Source organism: Chiloscyllium plagiosum, chromosome 4 (assembly GCF_004010195.1).
Source record: "Chiloscyllium plagiosum isolate BGI_BamShark_2017 chromosome 4, ASM401019v2, whole genome shotgun sequence".
In the NCBI taxonomy this organism is placed as follows: Eukaryota; Metazoa; Chordata; class Chondrichthyes; order Orectolobiformes; family Hemiscylliidae; genus Chiloscyllium; species Chiloscyllium plagiosum.
The window spans coordinates 81298365-81321559 of NC_057713.1; the positions used below are offsets into that span (position 1 = coordinate 81298365).

At 38.4% G+C, this 23195-nt stretch overlaps 1 protein-coding gene across 3 annotated transcripts in view; it reads left to right on the plus strand.

The window, feature by feature from the left end:
• Positions 1–3582: 3582 nt before the first annotated feature.
• The window catches only part of tmx3b (thioredoxin related transmembrane protein 3b), a 125927-nt gene continuing 106314 nt past the window's right edge, over positions 3583–23195 (plus strand). Inside the window, exons 1-3 of one of the 3 annotated variants that reach the window (XM_043688478.1) lie at positions 3583–3938; positions 4078–4132; positions 22230–22269. In XM_043688478.1, coding sequence (XP_043544413.1) covers positions 3806–3938; positions 4078–4132; positions 22230–22269 — 228 coding nt within the window. In that variant the 5' untranslated portion in view covers positions 3583–3805. Of the gene's footprint in view, positions 3939–4077; positions 4133–4572; positions 4592–20256; positions 20295–22229; positions 22270–23195 lie in introns of those variants that run through there. The other 2 variants (XM_043688481.1, XM_043688479.1) reach the window with 2 other exon arrangements.

Here is a 23195-nt window from a genome sequence, read left to right on the forward strand (position 1 = left end):
AGTGATTCAAGAAGGCAGCTTACCACCGCCATCTCAAGGGCAACTAGAGATGGACAATAAATGTTGGCCCAGCCAGCAATGCCCACATCTCACAAGTGAATTAAAAAAAAATTGATTGACGTACTCCATTTGTGTTTAATCAGAACACTATGCAACTGTAGTTCAAATGTCAACTATTTGTGTTTGAACTCCCTTGAGATAAAGCCACTATTCCATTACTTGTTTTGATTATTACTTGCACCTGTGTATTTTTTATTTTTTCTGAATAGAAACCCCTAAATCATTCTGCTCTTTCACAGTTCAGAGCTTTTCACCAATTAGAAAAATACCTTTCTTACCTCTAAAATGAATGATCTCACACTTCTTCATCTGCCTTAGTATTGCCTATTCACTTAGTATATCAATACCAATCTACCAATAACGATTTGGAGGTCCCATCTTATATATAACTTACTATTATCAGCCATCATTTACGTAAGGATCTTTTCTTCCTTCATCTAAACCATTGATAAATATAGCAAACAGCTAAGGCACCAGTCCAGGTCCCAGAGGATCACCACAAGTCACATCCTACCAATGCATCCATTGTTCTACTCTCTATCACATACCTTATAACTATTTCCTTCATCATTTCAAAACGTTGTGTCCAATTCCATGAACTTTTTATTGCTGAGTTTCTTGTGTAAATTGTGGAAAATTATTGAATACCTTCTGTAAATCACAGAAGGAATCATGTTAGAGTGGTCAACATCCATAAGGAACTGCAAGGCATGTCAGTAATAATCAGTAAAATAGCAATCAGTTGAGAACTCCAGATTAGAAAAGGCAAATCATTGAAAGACATACCCACTTAGGAAAATAGGAACACAGGAACAGGAGTAGGCTGTTCAGCCTGCCTTATTCCTTAAAGCCTTAAATATTTTAAATGTATTTAAATATTCAAGAAAAAAAATCCAGCATTATAAGGTATTCATGAAATTATTTGCTCTGTAAGAAAATAATTATTTTCCAGTGTTAAAATAAAAACATAAACCAAAATGCAGCTTTTGTGAATAATAGCAGACAAATGCCTAAAGTGTTGAAATCACTCCTTTTCTGCTATTTTAATGGAAGGAACTCAACAATTTATTTTAGTTAAGTAAAACCCCTCTCCCATATTGACATGTCTGCATTAAATATTGATCTCTTGAAAACAAGGTCATTTGTAATCTAAATTATCAGAAATTGTTTGAAATGTGTCGCATATCATCTAAAAATGGGTAAAAATGGAACATGTTCATGTGTGAATTATTAGCAGAACTAAATTATAATATTTTGTTTCAATTATTGACTTACTCTTATCCTCATGAAGCTACTTCAAAATAAAGGTTGATTGTTTAATGTAGCTATATTAGCACACCATTATTTACATGTAATACCACACCTGCCTCTGGTCTGCTGTGGGTTAGATGCCACACTGAGTCAGCTTTATATTTTGATACAAAAGTATCAAAACTTTAAAAATTTTGAGAATATCCTCCAATCTCTGAATAAGATAAATTTCTTGCACTTTTATTCAATAAATTCAGAACTCATTGCTACTGAACATTAGGTTGCATTTTTCCTGGAGTAAAACTAATGTATTAAGTATATGCAATGTTGAATACTCAAATTAATTTATATAAATCCATGTCCCATTTCATTTTCAGTATTATTCCTTGGCCAAATCCTATTTAGTTTACTCTCATTGGTAAGACCTCACATCTGGGTTAGGTTGTGGATTCAAGGCTCATGAAAAACTTGAAGACATAACTAAGGCTGGAATTTCACTTCACTATTGATGAAGTGATCTATTATATTTTTAAAAGAGCATGCAATTCTTCTAAAACCTAGCAACCATTCATTCCTTGAATATTAAGCTATTTGGGGTTGGATCAGCTTTTTGAAGTCACTTCACCCGATGAAAGGACAGCGTTCTAAAAGCTTGTGGTTTTACGTAAACCTGTCGGACTATAACCTGTGTTGTCTGACTTCTGACCTTGTTCATCCCAATCCAACATCAACACCACCATATCATGTTATTTTTGAGAGATTGAGAACAAGAGATCATGAATAAAATTATGCATTTAACAACTTTAGAACGAGGGGCATTCAAGGAGAATGTCAACTTTATTTTAAAGTGATTAAGGGAGAAACATAATCAATGTTCAAAATTAGATCAGGTTGGTGAACAAGGAAAAATATGTTGAAGGGATATGGGAACAATATAGAGTCACAGAGATGTACATCACAGAAACAGACCCTTCAGTCCAACTCGTCCATGCCAGCCAGATATCCCAACCTAATCTAGTCCCACTTGCCAGTAAAAGTAATTAAAATATTTGCTCAGGTGGAGAGTAAACTTCACCATGGACTGTTTAGATTAATCATTTGTTTCCACGTTGTAGCTTGGATGTATATCTTCGTAAGATTTACAGGTGTCAGGGAATGAGATTGACTCATGAGAAAGTTTACGTGGAAGTGAAATTGAAAAAAGAGAGAAGGAAAGAAAAAAATATCAGAAGGTAATAATAAATAAATATTCCTGTGCCAATTAAAATCTCTAAAACTAGTGTTGGCCAGGAGTGGAATGAAAGAGTTGCAGATATTAAAATATTCAATAATATCTGTGTAATACTAGAAAATACTGGAAATACCCAGCAGGTCCAGCCATGACAAAAATCAGTCCTTGCTGGATAAAAGTTCACTTCAGACTTCAGGCAAGGTGTTTCTGCAAGTTCTAAAGGTATGGGTCAAGAAAGACAGTGTCCTCTTATTAATAGGAAACGAGCAAATAAGTTAGAGTTGTAAGTCAATGCAAAAACAGAAATGTAACCAACACTGTGGAATATTGAACATTGTGTAACATTTTCATTCAGGAAGGAGGTGTGTAATATCACCCTGTTCTGGCCATTTAGGTATGTACATAAAAAAAACAAAAAAAACTGTGGATGCTGGAAATCAGAAACAAACATATAAATTGCTGGAAAATATCAGCAGGTTTGGCAGCATCTCTGGAGCGAAATCAGAGTTACCATTTCAGGTCCAGTGACCCTTCTTCAGAACTGGGTGTATATGTATATTGTTAAGTTTAAATGGGAGTCAACCAGTTGAGTTGGGCTTGTGTCTTTTCTATGCGGCTTGCTGTCTCTTCCCTGTCCTACGAAGTGTATGAAAGGGTGAGGTTTCACTCTGTTTTCCCACCTCTGATGACAGATCTGAAACATTGATTTATTTACCTTCTCTCTAGATACCGCCAGAAATGCTGAGTACTTCCAATATTGAACTGTTTATACGTATTATATACATTTTATAATTCACATGTACAATGTGGGCATTGCTTGCTGAACCAGCAATTATTGCTCATCTTTAGTTGCTCTTGAGATGTTGGTGGTGAGCTGCCTTCTTGAACTGTTGCAGTCCACGTGGTGTAGATACATCTTCAACACCATTGGGGAGAGAATTCCAGGATTTTGACACAGCTACACTGAAAGAATAGCAATATATTTCCAAGTCAGGATGTTGAATGATTTGGAGGGGAACTTGCAGGTGGTGGTAATCCAATGTATCTGCCCTTGTCCTTCTAGATGGAAGTGGTGGGTTTGGAAGATGCTGTCTAAGATGAATGCCTGCAGTGCATTTCTGGACGGCACACAACTCCATCAGGAGTTGCTGTCTTTCGCCTGAGTCTCCATTTTAGATCGGAAACAAAAGACTAGCTTGGAGCATTGACCATGCCAAATGTGAATACCTCCATAATCCGCCCGGTGGACCAGGCCCGGTCTCCATGACGACGGAGCCGCTGCGGGGCGTACGGTTGAGCGCATGCGCCGAATTGGCCAGGCTCAGCCTCTTCACAAGCAAAATGGCAGCGAGTGTACTGGGAACGGTGGTGCATCTTGTGTTGTTGCTGTGGGGAGGTACGTGAGGCTTGTTCTTTCCACCTCTACTGAATCATTACTGATGTTTTACATTAAAAGAAGACGAGTGATCATCCAAGATGTGAGTCTCTTCGAGTGTTGTCTGACCAGATGTGTTTTTGTCTCTGTTCTGTTGCAGTTACAGCCTTCCGGAGCGTTGCGGTCTCTTCCTTTGCCATAGATCTCGATGAAACGTAAGTAACACCGAGTTGATGACTGTATGTGATCCCTCAGCGTTTCTCATGCTTCGCGCTAGCGTTGAGGAAAATAGTGCTTTTTCATTCGATAGGCTGAAAAACAAGCCGAGTCCACGTGCATTTGTCAGGAATGGGATGAATATGGTTGTTAACACAGTGCATTTTTTTTCTTATTAGAGGGGAATGCTTATATATTGGTCCCACATATAAGGGAGGTGTTGCTCCCAAACTCATGAAGATATGATAGGTGATTTTTCAGTTTTCCTTAGATTGTAAGCAAGGCCCAAGCCTTTAAAAGTGACAGGTGATGTTGCTATTGGAAAGAACAAATTGTTACAGTTGTCTAATTCTAAGGGATTGCTCAGCTTTGATTCTGACAGATCACGCGTGTTATATGATAGTTTAGTGCTTGATTTTCATTCTGTTGATGTAATTGTCGTTATTACAGTAAGCTGTGTAAGTATGGAATTTTAGCATTTATGTTTATAGGACAAAATCGTATTCTGATCTGTGTACCTGCTGTAGTCAAGTTTGTTCTCCATAATGTGTGTGAAATTCCTCTTAAAATTCGTTTTCTCCACCCTCCAACCCCCGCCCCGCCGAAGCCTAGTTAATGCAAACGCATTGTTTCTGTAATGAACATATTATTTATACATTGTACAGTTTTCATAGATTATGGAACATAATTTAAGAATTTTGATATTTTACAACTGGAGGGGTAAATGGGAATAGCTGCAGGGACTTTTTTAACACATTGAAACTGTGCAGGTCAAGCGTGCCTCCAGGTACATATGCTGACTTTTGTAAATTGCCTTTACTGGACAGTGAATGATTTGTATGAGTGTTGGTATAAAGTTGCAATGATTCAAGCTGGGAGACTATTTGGTCCTTAAGTTTGTTGGAAATGAGCAGCCTCTTTTATACTAGCAAAAAACCAAGCTACATTTGCTGTTAAAGAAAATACATCCTAGCTAAAGTTCAAAATGAAAGTGCTGTTAATGCACAATTTATATTTTCTTTAAAATTATATTTCTGGTGACAAGATTAGAGATGGTTCTACCCTTATCCTTCTGTTGGCTAGATTACTGTGGCTAGTTGTAATATTCAAACTGATGCTGTAGCTGAATTAAAGTTTATCTCATTTTTTCCACAGTGATTTTGAATCACATTAGGCACCATATCACCATATCATTGGGTGTTGATGACACCGTTATAGTTTTCAAGGCTTTCCTTGTATATTGCTTCAAACAACCAAATCAGTTCAGGATTTTAGAAGATGTCTTAAATAAGCTGCATTTTCTTTTGAACTGCAATTGAGTTGTAAATGTCATTTTCTAAAAGAGAAGCCGTAGATCAGAAAGAACCAACAAATACCACAGATATGTTCTGCTTTACAAATGCAGTTGAATTCTTTGGAGCAAATCATCTGCAAACATGAAAAATGCAGTAAATGTGAGTTGGATTCTTTTGGTAATGTTCGTGTTCAACGATTATGACTGTTTGAAAACTGACAGCAATGTCTATAGTACGTACAATTAAATGTGGCAGCTCAGAAAATGCTGTGTGATTATACAGTTTTTTTTATCCATCATTCGATTTTTCTGTGGTGGTGGAAAAGACACAGGTCAGGCAGGATCTGAAGAGCAAGAGAGTTGACGTTTTGTATATAACCCTTCATCTGGACTGGAAATGTGGCTCAGAAATAGATTGAGGGGCGGGATGAGGGAAAAGGTAGATGGGGTACTGATATTAATCTTATTCTCACTGAAAGAATCCTTAAGAAAAACTTGTCCTATTTGCCTCTTGCAGAATGAGGTGCAACTAGGCTTTAATTGATATTTTGAATTTAAATTGTTGTCTTAATTCTTAACTTGGAGCAGTTTTTTCATACAGTCATCTCTTTGCTAAATGATCTACATAGGTCCGTGGTAAAACCAACATCCAGTTTCTTTTTAGTAAATTACCAATTGTCAAATCTGTCCATGGCAGCTCACCATCTCTCTAATGGCCTTTATCTGTGCTCCTCTAATTTAGCCTGTTGTACATTCCCAACATTAGTTGTGATCAAAGTTGCTGAGGCTTCAAGCTTTGGAATACCCTACCTGCCCTTCATTGTCTCTCTACCTTGCTTTTCTCCTTTAAAACATTGTTTTTAAAATCTTCCTCATTTAATTCGCTTTTGTTCACGTGACCTAACATCTTGTACTTTTGTTCTATAATGCTCATGTGAAGTGTCTAGAGACAGTGTTATTAACATAATGAGCTATCTAAATATATTTTATTTCAGCCAAATAGCCTCACTGGCCCTCAAAACTCAATTTTATACTTGCTGAATCTTACATTTCACATTTTAAAAAAAAGGAACAATGTATGATTTTTAGTCAGTCATTCATTTTGTTATCTGAAAAACCTAAAAAGTAAACAGATTCCATCATTCTATTTTTCTGTGGTGGAAAAGACACAGGTCAGGCAGGATCTGAAGAGCAAGAGAGTTGACGTTTTGCATATAACCCTTCATCTGGACTGGAAATGTGGCTCAGAAATAGATTGAGGGGTGGGACGAGGGAAAAGGTAGATGGGGTACTGATAGGTGGACAAAAGAAGCATGTGATTGTGATAGGTCAGTGGGAAGTGTGGAGCAGATAGGTGGGAAGGAAGTTGGACAGGTAGGTCAGGTCAAGAGTTGGAGGGTTGAATCAGGGATGGGTTGGGGAGATTTGGAAAGTGGTGAATCCAAGTTGGATGCAGTAAATGAGGTTCAAGGATATGCAAGGAAATCTCTGCCAGATTTGGAGTTTTCCTTTGGATGGGGATGAGGGGGGAGGTGTGGGTGCAGCATGGGAAGAGGGGTGTTAGGGGGAAGTGTGGACCTAACAAACAAATCATGGAGGATTTGGTCCCTCTGGAATGCAGATAGAGATGAGGAGGGAAATATATTTTTGGTGGTGGGGTCTGACTGTAGATGGCGAGGATGATACATTGGATTTGGAGATTAGTGGGGTGGAATTCTAGGTCTGGGGGATTCTATCCTTGTGGTTGGTGGTGTGGTTCAAGGGTGAAAGTGCGAGAAATGGAGAAGATGCGATTGAGGCATTCACACTCCCCACCAAACCCTTCTCCATACCTGACACCTTCCCTTGCTTGCATATCCTCGAACCTCACTTAACTGCATCCATTGCTCTCAATGTGGGCTCCTCCACATCGGAGAGACCGAGTGCAAACTCATGGAATGGTTCAAGGGAAAGTCTCTGGTCCATACAGACCAACCAAACCCACTTTCTGGTAGCCATCCATTTCAACTCTCCCTCCCACTCCTCAAATGATGTGTCCATTCTGGGCTGCCTAAACAAGGCCACCCATAAACTGGATGAAGAAAACCTCATCTTTTGCCTCAACAGCCTACAACCACACAGCCTCAACACTGAATTAACCACTTTCAAATCTCTCCAACCCATCCCAAATCCAACCCTCTGACTCAGCACAGCCTTCTTTACCTGACCTACCTATCCATCTTCCTTCCTACCTATCCATACCACACTTCCCACAGACCTATCACAATCACCTGCTACCTTTTGTCCACCACTCACCATCCCACCAACCTATCCCCATCCCCCCCTATTTATAGCTCATCCCCCTTCTGCCTCCCCAGACCTGATGAAGGGTTATGCCTGAAACGTTAGCTTCTTGCTCCTCAGATGCTGCCTGACACACACAAGCATCACATTTTATCGACTCTGACTCTCCAGCATCTGCAGCCCTCACTCTCTATTTTTCTGTTAGTTGTCTGTGAGAATATTTCAATGTAATTGGCAGCTTATCTTGATGTCATTACTTTTGCTGGATGTCTGGACATTCCTTTGGCATGATGCTAGAAATAAGCTTCCACAGAGGAAGAAGCCGATGGCATAGTATTTGTATATAATTGTGGCAGTTTTCTTCAAGATCAGCTATTTGACTGGGTAGGTTAGCTCATTTTGCTTGACAGCTGGTTTGCAGAATGAAACAGACCAGGTTCAGTTCCTGTACTGAGGTCACCATGAAGGCCCTGCCTTGTCAATTTTGTCTCTCTCAATATGCAGTACCATCTCATTATTTCACTTTCAAATCATTCATTGAATGTGGCCCTAGTTCTTATTTAGTATCACGAGTTTCATTCTAAAGTTATTATGAGCCAGGACTGATGTAGGACCATTAGAAATGCAGATCCCTAGAAGGCCAACCAGATCAGTGTCAATGTTAATTTGAGAGTAGGTAATGTTCATTGGATTTTATATCTAATAGTGAGCGGGAAGTTGGCTTCCGGACAAAGCAAGAGTCCAGAAGGAACAAGTTGAAACTTGTGTTTATGTTAATTTATAGATTTACAACTTGTGAAATAGATAGGACTGGGGACGAATATGATGAGGATGAACAACAAGAAAATATTGCCTTGATAACAAAAGATTTAAGTGGATCCAAGAGCTGATTTATTCAGTAATTGGTGCACCTCAACAGCAAATGGTGTGAGTTGATGGGAGTCTACGGGCAAAGCAGACAAAAATAGGGTCAAACAATAATGAAAAGACCTACCTGTTTTCAATTCAGGAGTGACAATCATGACCACCTTTTAAAGAGAACGGTTTACCCTGGTGAAATTTCAGGTTTGCATTACTTCCAGAGTGAACTGATGTCATCCAGAGTGATGTATCATTATTTTGGAGGAAGTCTTCAATGAGAATCGTGAAAATTTGATGGGTTTGATGAAGCATTTGTATGCAGTAAATCAGTAAGTTTGCAATTCATGGGATCCAGACATTATTGTTTTCATTGAAACCTGGGGTTTCTCGTCAAGAGATCCAAGAAGTATGCAAGTTATCTCGCTGAGCTGGAAGGCTTGTTTTCAAATGTTTAGTCACCATGACTAGGTAACATCAATAAGAATCTCCGGTGAAGCGCTGGTAGTATGTCCCGCATCTCTATTTATAGGCCTTGGTTTCTTAAGGTGGGTGATGTTATTTCTGTTTTTTTTCTCAAGGGAAGATAGATAGGATCTAAATCAATGTGTTTATTGATAGAGTTCTGGTTAGAATGCCATGCCTCTAAGAATTCTCATGTGTGTCTTTGTTTCATCTGTCCTAGGATATGTGTGTTGTCCCAGTCAAAGTGGTGTCCTTCTTTGTCTGTCTATATGTATGAAAACTAGTGATAGTGGGTCGTGTCTTTTGGTGACTAGTTGGTGTTCATGTATCCTGGTGTAAGTTTCCTGCTTGTTTGTCCGATGTAATGTGTATTTTTTTACAGTTCTTGCATGGTATCTTGTAAATGATAGTTTTGCTGGTAGTATCTTATGGATCCTTTACATTCATTAGTTGTTGTTTAAGTATGTTGGTATGTTTGTGGGCTATCATGATGCCAAGAGATCTGAATAGTCTGGAAGTCATTTCTGATATGACTTTGATGTAAGGTAATGTGGCTGTAGTTTTTGGTTGTGTTGTCTGTTTGTTTGGGTTTATTTCTGAAGAATCATCGGATTTTGTTTATTGGATACCTGTTTTTCTTGAAAACGTTGTGTAGACATCTTTCTTTTGTTGTTTTGTAGTTCTTGGTTGTTGCAGTGTGATGTAGCTCGTTGAAATAATACCTTGCTGCAGCTCTGTTTGTTGGTGTTGGGATGATTGCTTCTGAAATTAAGTATTTGGTCTGTTTTGTTTTTCTGTAGACACTGGTTTGAAGCTCTTCGTTAACTGTACATTCAACTGTCAGATCAAGGAATGGGAGTCTGTTGTCATTCTTCTCTTTTGTGCATTTTATGCCTGTCAGGATATTGTTGATTGTGTTGAATGTTTCCTGCAATTTGTTACGTTTTGTGATGACCAAGGTGTCATCCAAAAAGTTTTATTGTCTTCTGCAGGTAGGAGTCTAGCTCACAATAAGATTCTGTATAGCCATAGATCTAAAGAAGTAGGACAAAGATTGAATGCTAGTGACATTCTTGTAGATATGTAGACCAGATTTAACACATTGGTGATTAAGCAATAAAGACAATTGTAATGGCATGGCCTTGGGTCACTAATAAAGTTCTTAATGGATAACAAAGGTGAATTTGTGAATTCCAAATTTCAGAATGTGTCAGGCATACTGCTGTGAAAAAGCCCATTTATCAACAGCTTTTGCAAAAGAAATCATGCAATAATTGCTTTTTAATTGTTTGCCCCCATCTAAATACATTATGCCAGTAGAAAAGCATTCATTAAAACTGAGGGGTCAGTAAAAATTAATGCATTGATACATTACAACAGACCATCAGGGGAAGAGTTTACTAAAAGAAAGAAGGGCACAGGAATGGAAAAGGCAGGAAAAATTATTGGATGTGACAGAAGAATGTAAATAACATGATGGGAATCAGATGATAAATGCTCATTCATCATGGGTAGTGGAAGTGAGTTATGAATTTTCAAATTCTGTGAATGTGGGAGAACTTGTTGATGAAGTACATTGTACAACTCATTGACATTTGAAGTACAATTTGAAATCAAAAGGCCAGGATTTAAAAGCTCAGGAAGAGCATGCTGATACATGTGCTTATAATTTGTTAATAGTTTAACTTCTCAAACCAGTGATTTCCTGGTGGGTATCAAAACAAAAGCTGCTTCTTCAGTCACTGTGGTAACGTCGCTGCCTCTGGGCCAGAAGGCCTGGGTTCAAGTCCCACCTGCTCCAGAGTTGACATAACATTTTTGTTTCTTTATATTAAAAAAAAGAGCTGGGTTTGTGATTAGGTGGTGAGATTATAATTTTGTTTTTAAAACTGCTATAATTAGCAGCTGGGGTGCTTTATTTTCCTTATCAACAGCATTTTAATTTAGTCCACTCCCTTGTTTCTCCTTTCCAGCCCTTGCTTGATTTTTGTTTTCTTAACTGGTGGATAGTGTTCATACTTGGTATTGATTGGGTGCATTGTCCAGTTAATGGATTACTACAGTTAAATAATATGCACTTATAAAAAAGAGCAGGATGGTTCTTGACTACCTGTCTCTCTTTTGCGATTATGTCCTCACTGGATACCCTTGGAGAGGGAGTGCATGGTATTCATTGATAAACTTGAAGCTTTTCAAGATAGGTGGGCACCATGGGGAGAAATTGGATGTATCATTGTCCCCTCATCCCTCCTAATGAAATCTAGATTTTGTATCTTCGACCTTGTCCATTTACCTTTGTTTGGATTTTAGTCATTGTCATGAAGCCTGTGCGCAGTTTTTGCTATGTGTCAGTTTCGTGATTTGGGATTATTGTAAACAAGAGCTGACATTTTTGTTGGTTGTGTGCTTTACTTGTATTTGCAGTGCCCTCAATTCAGCCCAGGGCCCTGCACTGGGATCATGGTTTCAAAGGCCATTATGGAAGCTGGTGGAATTTAAGTTCAAGTTTTAGTATTGGTGGCCATCAGAAAACCACTTTGCTCCCATGCTTAATATTTCCATCGTTGATTTGCTGCAGTGCTTCAACAAAGTTCAAAGCAAATTGGAGGAACAACATCTCATTTTCTACCAAGGTGATTTTTAGGTCTCTGGACTCGTGGTAACAGAATTCAACCTCTGCTATTGCATAGTCTCACTGATAATCAGCAAGTAAAAATATTTTTTTAAAAGGGGGAGAGGGCTAAGTGTAGAAAAAAACCTAAATAAACTTTGAAGTGAGAATTTTAACTAAAAATGTTATGGAAAAGGCAAAAAGCATTCTCTCTTTTATCTGAAAAGACAACAATTGCAAAGTAAGCACCAAGTTTTTTTTTCAATTTTATTCTTTCATGGGATTTGGGCAATGCCAGTAAGACCAATGTTTGTTGCCCTTCCATAATTATCCTTGAAGCGAATGTCTTGCTAAGCCAAGGGATAGTTAAGAATTGGAGCATGTAGTGGATCTCGAGTCAAATATAAGCCAGACAAGGTAAGAACAACCGATGGTCTTCCCTAAAGGACATTCATAACTACTTGCATTTTTACAACAATTACCCTACTGCAATTGATTTAACCTACTGCAATTCAACCGTCTGCTATGATGGGATTTGAATGAAAGTCCTCCTGGTAATAGTCTTAAGCCTTGATATGATCACTATGCCACTCTATAGCATGAATGACATCATTTAGTTGAAAAATTGATGTCAGAGGATATTGGTGGGAAAATGCATTGGGAATTTACAAGTACCATGATGGGGATGAAAGGATATGATTGCAAGCTTATTTAATAAAAGGCTGTTTTCATACTTTGTGGAAGCATCTTAAACAAATGTTTGAAAAGATTAAAGAGTGCAAATAAAACATTTCCTAAACTTTTTGGTGATGGGTAACAGTAATGTTTTTTAGGATTATTGCAGGAGCTTGTTTAGGAGAGTTGCAATTTATCCTTGGGTACTAAAATGAGTTATTGTTGATTCAGCATCAATTGCACTACAGAGGGAGCTTAAATCAACATTTTGGGGAAAATGAAAGATATAAGGAGACAACTTAAGTATACTGTAATTAGAATGGGTAATGCTATCTACTGGGCCTACCTGCTGATCAGGTAGGCCCAGTAGATAGAACTCTTGTTCACTATACGGTAATTCTACCTTTCTGTGCTTTGTGAGGCTGTTCAAAACAAGACTGTGTCTAACAGTGCTTAGGTTCCCATTACATTTCTCATGATCTGCAAATGGTCTTTGGAATAATCTATATTTTTGGATTTGAAAACTAAAACCAGTATTGTTTTATTATTTTGGCTGCAGAATCTCAGACTAGATCTATAATTCTAGCCCATTATAAGACAGCAGTTATGTAAATGCCCACTTCTGTTTCCCAATTCCAAGATATCCAGAATCCATTCTAAATAACCAACAGTACAAAAGTGACTTACAATGTATAAATCAGCTGAACAGTTACGTTGTTGACTTGGGATTTTCTAGAAACTTTTAATCCACCTGTTCAGACATGTTACAATATGTACCTGGGCCAATTGGGGCTTGAAACCAGGCCTTCTGGCCCAGATACAGGTGTTTAAGGTGTTATGTATATATTGTAGTTGAACATGACGATAATTGGTTGCAATGCTGAAGGCATGGTCCATTTCTCCATGTAGTACCAGCAAAGGCAGCAGTTTCCATACTGTAGGTCATAGCGATTGCTTCCTTCAAAACAGCAATAGTGACTGTACAGAGATTACCTAGCCTGGAGGCACTGATGGGACAGCCCTAGGCCCACTGGATTGAATCTATCAGTTCAGTGATAGGTTGGCTGATGTGAGCACAAAGTATTCTTTAAGCTCAAGCACTTTTTTGATAGTGGTATTGAGTGGACTTGAATCATTTGGTATAGAATAATAAAACAAGTGTAACTCCGTATTGACTGTAGGTAAAAGCATGCAGGTCTTGTGGCAGATCCAGGAAGTTGAGTAACAACTTGAAAATTTGTGTTTATGTTCTTGTGACTGTTGTACAGGGACTTTTCCACAAGTTGGTGATTCTGCTTCATGGCAAATGAGGAAAAATTGGAGAAAAGGGCTGATTGCAGTGTGTCTGGAGTCAGAGAGTAGAATAACCATATGGACTGGAGTATGGGGGAGGATGGCTTTATAACTGTTCGGGAGGAGACTTGCACTGGTTAGAATGTGGAGGGGGAAAGAAGACGAGTTCGTTGTATGTGTATCGGCAATGGTGGGATGTGAGACCTATTACAATGTCTGAGCTAGTGGCTGAGTGTCAAGTTAAGTGACATAACTTCTTTAGAGATTAGCAGTTCTTGGATTTCTGAAATAGAAAATTAGAAAGGAAGGATTTGATATAAGGAGGGAAGTGGAATAGAATGCAGGTAGTCCAGGATGGCTTGCACTTCATTTCTGACAGCAGTGCATTAAACTGACAGCACTGGCCGTCAGTGCTGGGTGTTGTTCTTGGCTTTCTGTATCTAACTAGCTGTCTAATTTACCCATGCTAATTTAAACTCCTCAGTCATTCACTTGTTTATTTAGAGTCATAGAGATGTACAGCACGGAAACAGGACCGTCTATGCCGACCAGATATCCCAATCTAGTCCCACCTGCCAGCACCCAGCCCATATCCCTCCAAACCCTTCCTATTCATATACCCATGTAAACAGCAATAATTCTTCAAATCAGATAGCAATGCAATATTTGTACGTAGCTGGCCTATGTAGCAATGGGTATGACCTAATGTGAATGGTTCTTCCCCACCAACGCCCCCAACATCTCCTGTCATGTGAAAATTGAAGCAAACTAATATTTAAATATGTGTTCAATAATAGATTTAGATTTTGTTTTAATGTGTTCACAGTATAAATATTTTTAACTGCTAAATTTGGTTATATATAAACACTGAAAGTTCCATCAAAGCAAGCAGTTCAAGCTTTGTTTTTAAAATAGATATCACTTACAGATACTGAAGTGTGAAGTCTCGAGGTGGCTCAGCACAATATGTTGCTGAGTAAGACCAACAGCATAGTAGGATCATTATTGGTTCATTGCTAAGATAACTGATCTTAAAACATTACACTTGATCAGGATATAGATGGAAAAAAAATCTAGCAAAGTACAAGCTCTTAACTGAGAGGTAAGTTTGTTATTTTTCTTGCTTCCTTCTGATTGTCATGGACCACAGCAGAAAACAAGTTCATCAAACTTTTGTCTCGGTCTGTCAATTTTTATTGCATCAGAAATGAATTGTGAAATACTTGATATGGATAGCCATATGAAAATCCAATTTGTATTATGTTCAACTGTATGGTTTGACTCCAAGGTCATAAAGTAACCGCTTTCTATAAACACCAAGAAGGGAACTGCAAATAGCCTTGCTCAGAGATGTTCAAGGACATCCACCTCTAACTAAAGACTTTGAAGGATTTAAGCATATGTAAGATATAGACAGGATAGATCGAATGAATCCTTAGAGTATAAAGGAAGTAGGAGTATACTTAAGAGGGAAATCAGGAGGGCAAAAACGGGACATGAGATAGCTTTGGCAAATAGAATTAAGGAGAATCCAAAGAGTTTTTACAAATACATTAAGGACAAAAGGGTAACTAGGGAGAGAATAGGGCCCCTCAAAAATCAGCAAGGCGGCCTTTATGTGGAGCCACAGAAAGTGGGGGAGATACTAAACGAGTATTTTGCATCAGTATTTACTGTTGAAAAGGATATGGAAGATATAGACTGTAGGGAAATAGATGGTGACATCTTACAAAATGCCCATATTACAGAGGAGGAAGTGCTCGATGTCTTGAAATGGGTAAAGGTGGACAAATCCCCAAGACCTGATCAGGTGTACCCTAGAACTCTGTGGGAAGCTAGAGAAGTGATTGTTTGGCCTCTTGCTGAGATGTTTGTATCATCGATAGTCCCAGGTGAGGTGCAGAAGACTGGAGGTTGGCTAACATGGTGCCACTGTTTAAGAAGGATGGTAAGGACAAGCCAGGGAACTATAGACCAGTGAGCCTGACGTCGGTGGTGGACACGTTGTTGGAGGGAATCGTGAGGGACAGAGGCATTTGGATGGGTATATGAATAGGAAGGGTTTGGAGGGATATGGGCTGGGTGCTGGCAGGTGGGACTAGATTGGGATATCTGGTCGGCATAGACGGTCCTGTTTCCGTGCTGTACATCTCTATGACTCTAAATAAACAAGTGAATGACTGAGGAGTTTAAATTAGCATGGGTAAATTAGACAGCTAGTTAGATACAGAAAGCCAAGAACAACAGCTTATATTTTGTAACATATGTTAACAAAGCGAAGACCCAACAGGACCAATTGCAAACAATTTCACAGCATATCACATTAGATATGCTATATTGACCAAAAAGCAAAGTTTTAAGATATACTTTAAAGTGGGAAGAGTGTCATAGGGCTCGATCTTACCAGCAGTCAGCTAGGAGTCATATTCATCAAGTTTCATGGAAGATTTCTTTCTGCATGGCTTTGTGAGTTTTCTTGTGCAATTGTCTGAGATTTACCTTGTTAACTGTGTGCCATGCTGCTTTGATACCCCTCTCACCTGGGTGGGTATATGAGTAGGAAGGGTTTAGAGGGATATGGGCCAAGTGTTGACAAATGAGACAAAATTAAGTTAGAATATCTGGCTGGCATGGATAAGTTGGACTGAAGGGTGTGTTTCTGTGCTGTACATCTGTGACTAAGTGAGGAGTGGGAAAGGAGTGCCCATAGTTCTGTACTCTCCCACAAGAGGAAATGTTACTTCCACATCCAAGACTGTTTAGAATCTGGTAACTTGATTTGAAGTATATCCCTCCCTGCAGTGAAAGCATACCCAATCTGTCTAATCTTTCCTCATATAAGACAACATATTCCTTCCAAGTATCTATTGAATAAACCTCCTCCAAACTGCCTCTCACGCATTTACATTCTTTCTTCAAAAAGGAGACAAAAATGACAAACAGTACTGATGTTGTGGTATCACCAATGCTTTATGTAATAAAAGTATACAATCTCAATAAAGGAGAGCACTCCATTGACACTCTCTTTTAATTACTTGATATACCTGTGTACTCACTTTGTCTCATGCTCAAGAACACTTGGATACCTTTGCACCATAGAATTCTGCAGACATATTCCATTTCGGTAATTCTGTTTCTTTTGCTCTTCTACCAAAGTGAACAATTTCTCATTTTCTCTCATTTGTACCCCATCTGCCAGAGTTTTGCTAATTCACTCAACCTATTTATATCAGTCCACAAACTCCTGGTGTCCTCCTTCACATCATACTTTCTGACAATGGCACAAATTTTAGCCACATGCCTTGCTTCCCTTATCTAAGTCATTGATGTACATTATAAAACACAGAGACCTGCAGAACGGTGGCACAGTGGTTAGCACTGCTGCCTCACAGCACCTGAGACCCGGGTTCAATTCCCGCCTCAGGCGACTGACTGTGTGGAGTTTGCATGTTCTCCCCGTGTCTGCGTGGGTTTCCTCCGGGTGCTCCGGTTTCCTCCCACAGTCCAAAGACGTGCAGGTCAGGTGAATTGGCCATGCTAAATTGCCCGTAGTGTTAGGTAAGGGGTAAATGTAGGGGTATGGATGGGTTGCGCTTCGGCGGGTCGGTGTGGACTTGTTGGGCCGAAGGGCCTGTTTCCACACTGTAATGTAATCTAATCTAATCTTAAAAAAAAACACTATACTCATCACATCCTACCAATCAGGCCATATGCTTCTGCGTTTTGCAATAACTTATTATGTGGTGCCTTGTCTAATGCTTTCTGAAATTCCAAGTGCAGTATGTCAGTGGACTGTCCCTTGTCCCCACCCCCTCCCATTTATCTGTCCATCTTTGAGGCTCCCAGTCGATTTTCCTGCTCCTTGGATGCTGCCTGACCTACTGTGCTTTTCCGGCAACACACTCTCTCAACTCTGATCTCCAGGATCTGCGGACCTCACTGTCTCCTATTGTTAGATACTCTAGTAAATTAGTTAAGCATGATTTCCCTTTCACAAAACCATGTTGAGTCTTCCCATATACTACAGCTTTTCCATGTGCCGAGCAGTAGCCTCAGTAATGATGGATTCTAACATTTTTCCCTTGACAGATGGCAAGTTAACTAACAAACGTTTTCCCTATCCTCCCTTCTTGAGTAGAAAGGTTATACTTGCTACATTCCAGTCTGATGCAACATTTCCAGAATCCACTGAAGCCGGCCTACAACTCCATCAGTTTGCTCAGCATTGCTTCCTTGGTGATTATAATTTCACTATGTTCCTCAGTTTCTTCCATCTACTAATTTATTGGTTTAATGTTTTTATTTTCCTTTGTATCATTTGCAGTAAAGCAAAAATATTTGTACATCTTATCTACTGTAATTCCACATTCTCTCTCCTCAGGATCAAATGCCCATTTACTCTTCTTTTTACCTTTTTTTAGATACTTTCAGAAACTCTTGAAATCCATTTTTGTTTCTAACTATCTTCTCTTCATGCTGTATTTCCTTTTTCCTGATAAATCTTTCAGTCTTTCTCTGTTATTCTTTAAATTCTGACCAATCATTATATTTACAGAATTGTATGCTTTTCAAATATGTTAGATACTTTTTTCCTAATTTGAGATAACCACAGATGATGGGCACTCTTGAAATTTTTTATCTACGATAGGAGTATACTTATTCTGAGTACTCAAACATCTTCTTAAATATCTGGCACTGCTTCTGTATTGTTCTCTCTCCCACCTTAATATCCAGTTCACTTCAACTAGCTCAACTTTCTCCATTTAGTTGTTCTTATGTAAGTTTACAATACTAGTCCTCGGCCTAAATTGGATTAGGTCTAGGACTGGTAAATTTTAAATGGATGTGGTTGCTTCTACCTTGATGTGTCTTTACTCTGAGGTCATTAATTAATCTTGTCTTGTTACACAATACCAAGCCTCATATAACTTGCTTTCTGGTTGATTCCGGAATATGCTGCTCTTAAAAAAAAACTACCTGAAAAAACTACCTGTGAACTCCTCATTCAGTTGACAACTGCCAATCTGATTTTTCCCAGTTTATATATACATTGAAATCACCAGATTATTGTGCTGTCTTTATCACCAGCACCCAATATTTCTTGTGTATGTTGTTTTGTGGTGTGTCACTGTTAGCGATCCTATAGATCACTCCCTATAGGAATCTTTTTCCCTCCTGTTCCGCCTCCTCTCCACTTAAACTGACTGTACAGCCTGATCTGCTAAACCAATACCATCTTAATGCATTAATGGCACCTTTATTAACAGTGCCACCCCTCTGCATTTACCTAGCTTCCTATTCTTCTTGAGAATCTTATAACCTCAACATTCAGGACCTACTCCTTGTCATCCTACCACCATGTCTTCCTAAAGGCTGTCAAGCCATCTATTTCAGTATGTGCTGTTGATTCATTTACATTATAAATGCCACATGCATTAATTTGGTCCATGTTATCTTTGAGATCTAGCCTTGACCTATGATATATTCTTAGATTTTCTCCTCTGTTCCTTCCTGCCATTCTCTGATGTTATTCTCATTTAATATATGGCTATTTTGCTATCCTATCCTGATACTACCCCTTGATTTTGATGCATCTATCCAAGTTTGACCCCTCACATCACCACCACCACCGAACACCTTTCCCCATTCAAACCCCTCTTCCCGAGGTACAAGGCTCACTAGAACATCATGTTGGGCATGCTTCAGCATAGATCATTCCAACTGTACAGATTGCACTTTCCCTGATATATTCAATATTCAACGAACTGCAACTGACTTCGCCCACTCCAGTCTTTGATTCTGCTTTCACTAATCTTATGTACTTTGTCATTTTGCACGTGGCTCAGGTAGTAATCAAGATATTATTGCCTTTAAGATTCTGCTTTTTAATTAGTGCCTATCCTATTGTAACCACACAACAAAACTTCTTTGTAGCTCTACTTGTCATCTTTGGCACAGCTTTATTCAGTTTTGGTAGTGTTCCAGGAGCAGTTTGTTGTTTTATCTAAAGATAATAACTAAATATTTAACTATGTGATTATTGTAATGGAACATACGCTATTAATTACTAAACTTGAGGTTCTGTGAATTTTGAAAGAAATTATTATGTAATGTACTTCTAAATTGATGCAATGTAGGAAAAACAGCAGCCTCTTGAACAATTCATTAAATAATTTCTGAAGTGACGGTTGGGGTTTAAATCAGTGCATTTATGTGAGAGGGTAGATGGAGACATTGTTTAATATCTCATTTCCAAAACTTTGAATTCAACCATGCAGAAGACAGAGTGAGTTTATTCCAAATGACGGGAGGGATCTGGAGATCAAAGGCTCTGCAGCTGAAAAAGTTGCGGAGGGGTGATTTGTGTCGAAGGTCAAAAGTGGAAGACCTCGTCAGCAATTTTGTTTTGTGCTCAAATTGCTAGTGGATTAAATATAACAGTTCTGATTGGGTTGTGAGGTTTATAACAATAGGCAGAGTCATGCTTTAGATCACGTTACATTAGATCTGCTAGTTGAGCACAATTAGAAATTTTAATTAATATTGACTTACCCCAAACAGAAACCTCGTAAATCCTGAAATAGATTCTGACTGGATGTGATACTTTGCAAACTTTTTCACTCATCTTGTTTGAGCATCACTCTCTGGAAAGCTGTTGCATGCTGCACTGCAAAGACTTGGGGTCTGTGCTTCCAACTCACTATTTAGGGAAAATCCTGAATTTAATGTTGTGGGCTGAAAATGAAGCATCATGGCATGGTGCAAGTGGTAATGATTCCATTTCAGTTTGATCTGGTCTCCGGAGTGCAAACAGCAAAGAAGCAATAGCATTGAATTGCAAATGCCAAAGCTATGTGAAGCAGCAAATCTTTTGTCACTCGGGCAGGAATTAGGGTCACTAATTAGGGTGGAGTTTGAGAAGGCACACTATGCCATGCATGGTTTGTGCACGATGCATCAATGATCATTCCACATCATTAACAGAATGTGCCTGTGATAATCTGCAAAGTCAGTGGGAAAGCTGTCTAATACAGAAGTCTAATACTTGAAATTCCAGATTTATTTAATGGAAATTATAATCTAGTCACAAGGAAGGGTGAGGTTTGTCAGGTTTATTTTATTCATTCTAGAATATTGGCTTTGACTGGGTCTGCATTTATTGCCCATCTCTAGATAAAATGGTAGTGAGCTGCCTTCTTGAACCACTGGTGTATTTGTTGTAGGTGCACCCACAGTTATTGTGTTTGGAAGGTGGTGCTTTGGTGAATTTCTCAGTGTTTAACTCCCTTTGAAGAGAGGTTACCTTTGCCTTTGAAGCATTGTAAGCTGAGAACAAATGCTCAAGCTGATCATTATACAGAAGAAAACATATATTGTAGAATTTATAAATATTGACCAGGATGCAACACCTGTCCTCTTCAAAATAGTTTGTTCAGTTCCATCCACCAAAGGAGGCAAACCAGGCCTTGTTTCAATATCTCATTTGTATAACTGCAGCTCTGACAGTGCAGCGTTCCCTTGGAATTATATTAACATATTGTGCCAGGTTTTGTACTCAAATCTCTGGAGTGGAACCTGAAGATGCAAGAATATGTTTGGTGATGAGGGAGGAAAAAGCACAAACTTTGTCTTGAAGCGGCTTCATCCTACTTTGTTCTGAAAATTAACTCTTCATTTTATTGCTTGAGCTATTTCACTGGACTTGATGCTGTCAGAAGGTGATGTGTATTGTGCTTTTCTTTTAAATTGCATTCTTGCAGATGGAGCTGTATCCTCAAGGAATGATAAAAAAACTGAAAGGTTGACCTAATATTTCATGGTTGAAGACTGTGTAGTTATATTGTAGATTTGAAAGTACTTTTTTTAAATTCTAGAAATTATTGACATGTTTACTAAAATAAACACTTATTTTTAATTAGTTTATTTATCCATGCTAGCCTGCTGTGTGATCCTTTACCAGTAAAAATAATGATCTAGTGATAATACCTCTGGGCCTACTAATGCAGAGGTCCCGGTAATGTTCTGGGGAGCCAGGTTCAAATCCTGCCATAGTAGATAGTAGAATTTGAATTTAATGAAAATCTGGAATTAAGAGTCTATTGATTTCATTGTCATTTGTCAGAAAAACCCCTCTGGTTCACTCATCCTTTTATGGAAGGAAATCTGCCATCCATTCCTGGTCTGGCCTACATATGATTCCAGATCCACAGTAACGTGGTTGCTGTTTAACTGCCATCTGGGCAATTAAGCAAAAGCAATAAATGCTGGCTTGGCCAGTGACATCCACAGCCTGTAAATGAACAAAAATTGGTAATTGAGTCCCTCTGACTAGATGTCGGGTTTTGCACTGGAAAGTCCGATATTTGTTCTTCTGAGCTGGTTTGGCCATTGTACCCATGACACAAACATTTTACGTAACATTTTTATATTTTTTTTTCATCGTGTGCCATGTTTCCAAGTGAATGAGTTGCATGTGTCACTACCAAAAATTAATTTTATTTTTACAGTTAGAGTTTGCAAAGTATTCAGTTTGGAGGAATTAATTGCGACATTTTACACAGTGGGTTCTATAAGATAAGTGATTATATTTGTTGACAGCCTGATTTTTTTATTGCAGGTTTAAAGATAATAGAGAAGATGAAATTTGGTTAGTAGATGTGAGTATGCACTTTTCTTTTGTAGAACTTAATAAAAACAAAATGCAGCCACTTAATGCTGACGTAATTTTAATGGAAATGTTTCCAACATTGCTCATACTTCTGCCAAAGGTTACATCACAGTTGAACAGTGATCTTTAGAGGATTAAGAGTAGCTTGTTTTTCGGCAAGATGTTTGTGTTTATGCAGGATGAACTTCGTTATCAATAGTATTATAATGCTTGTCATACATCTATGTGTGATTATAGAATTGAAAGGGTTAGATTTGTTTAATGCACTGTCTAGACTGGTCTGTGACCTAAATATGAAATGTTTCCTCCAAAGGTTATACATAGCAAACCTATTTTGCTAACTTATGAACGACCTGGATATATTCATGACCCTGAAATTGTCGCTGATCATTTTGGAAATGTTTAAATATCAATGTATCTCTACATCCAGGTTGTGGATGCGTACAACTTGTAGGTAATTTTATTATTCATACCTGAATCAATTTTCTTTTACTAAATAGGCGATTGATTCTTTTTTAACCATAATGTCAGAGTATCCTTGATTTTTAACTCTTCAAATTTCATGATTTGTATGGAGTTTTTAATCAATTTGTATAACACGTGAATTGTTAATAGCCTAGTAATCTTTCTCGTTCAAAGATTCTTGCCCAAATTAAAAGTCCTGTACTCAATTTGAGTTTCTCAAAATAATCAATTTAGTTTACTTGTGAAAAAGCAATTTATGCTGGATGTTTAGTTTTGGTATCCCTCCATCTGTAAACAACAATAGGATGCAGTTTTAGACTTTGGGTAAGGCCATTTGAAATCATTTGGCACATGTTAACAGCCAAACAAGCTGAATCTCGAAGGACCAAGTCTGTAATGCGTGGCTCATTGTGATGTCCTTTTGCCGGTAATGAAATGATTTCTGCTCAT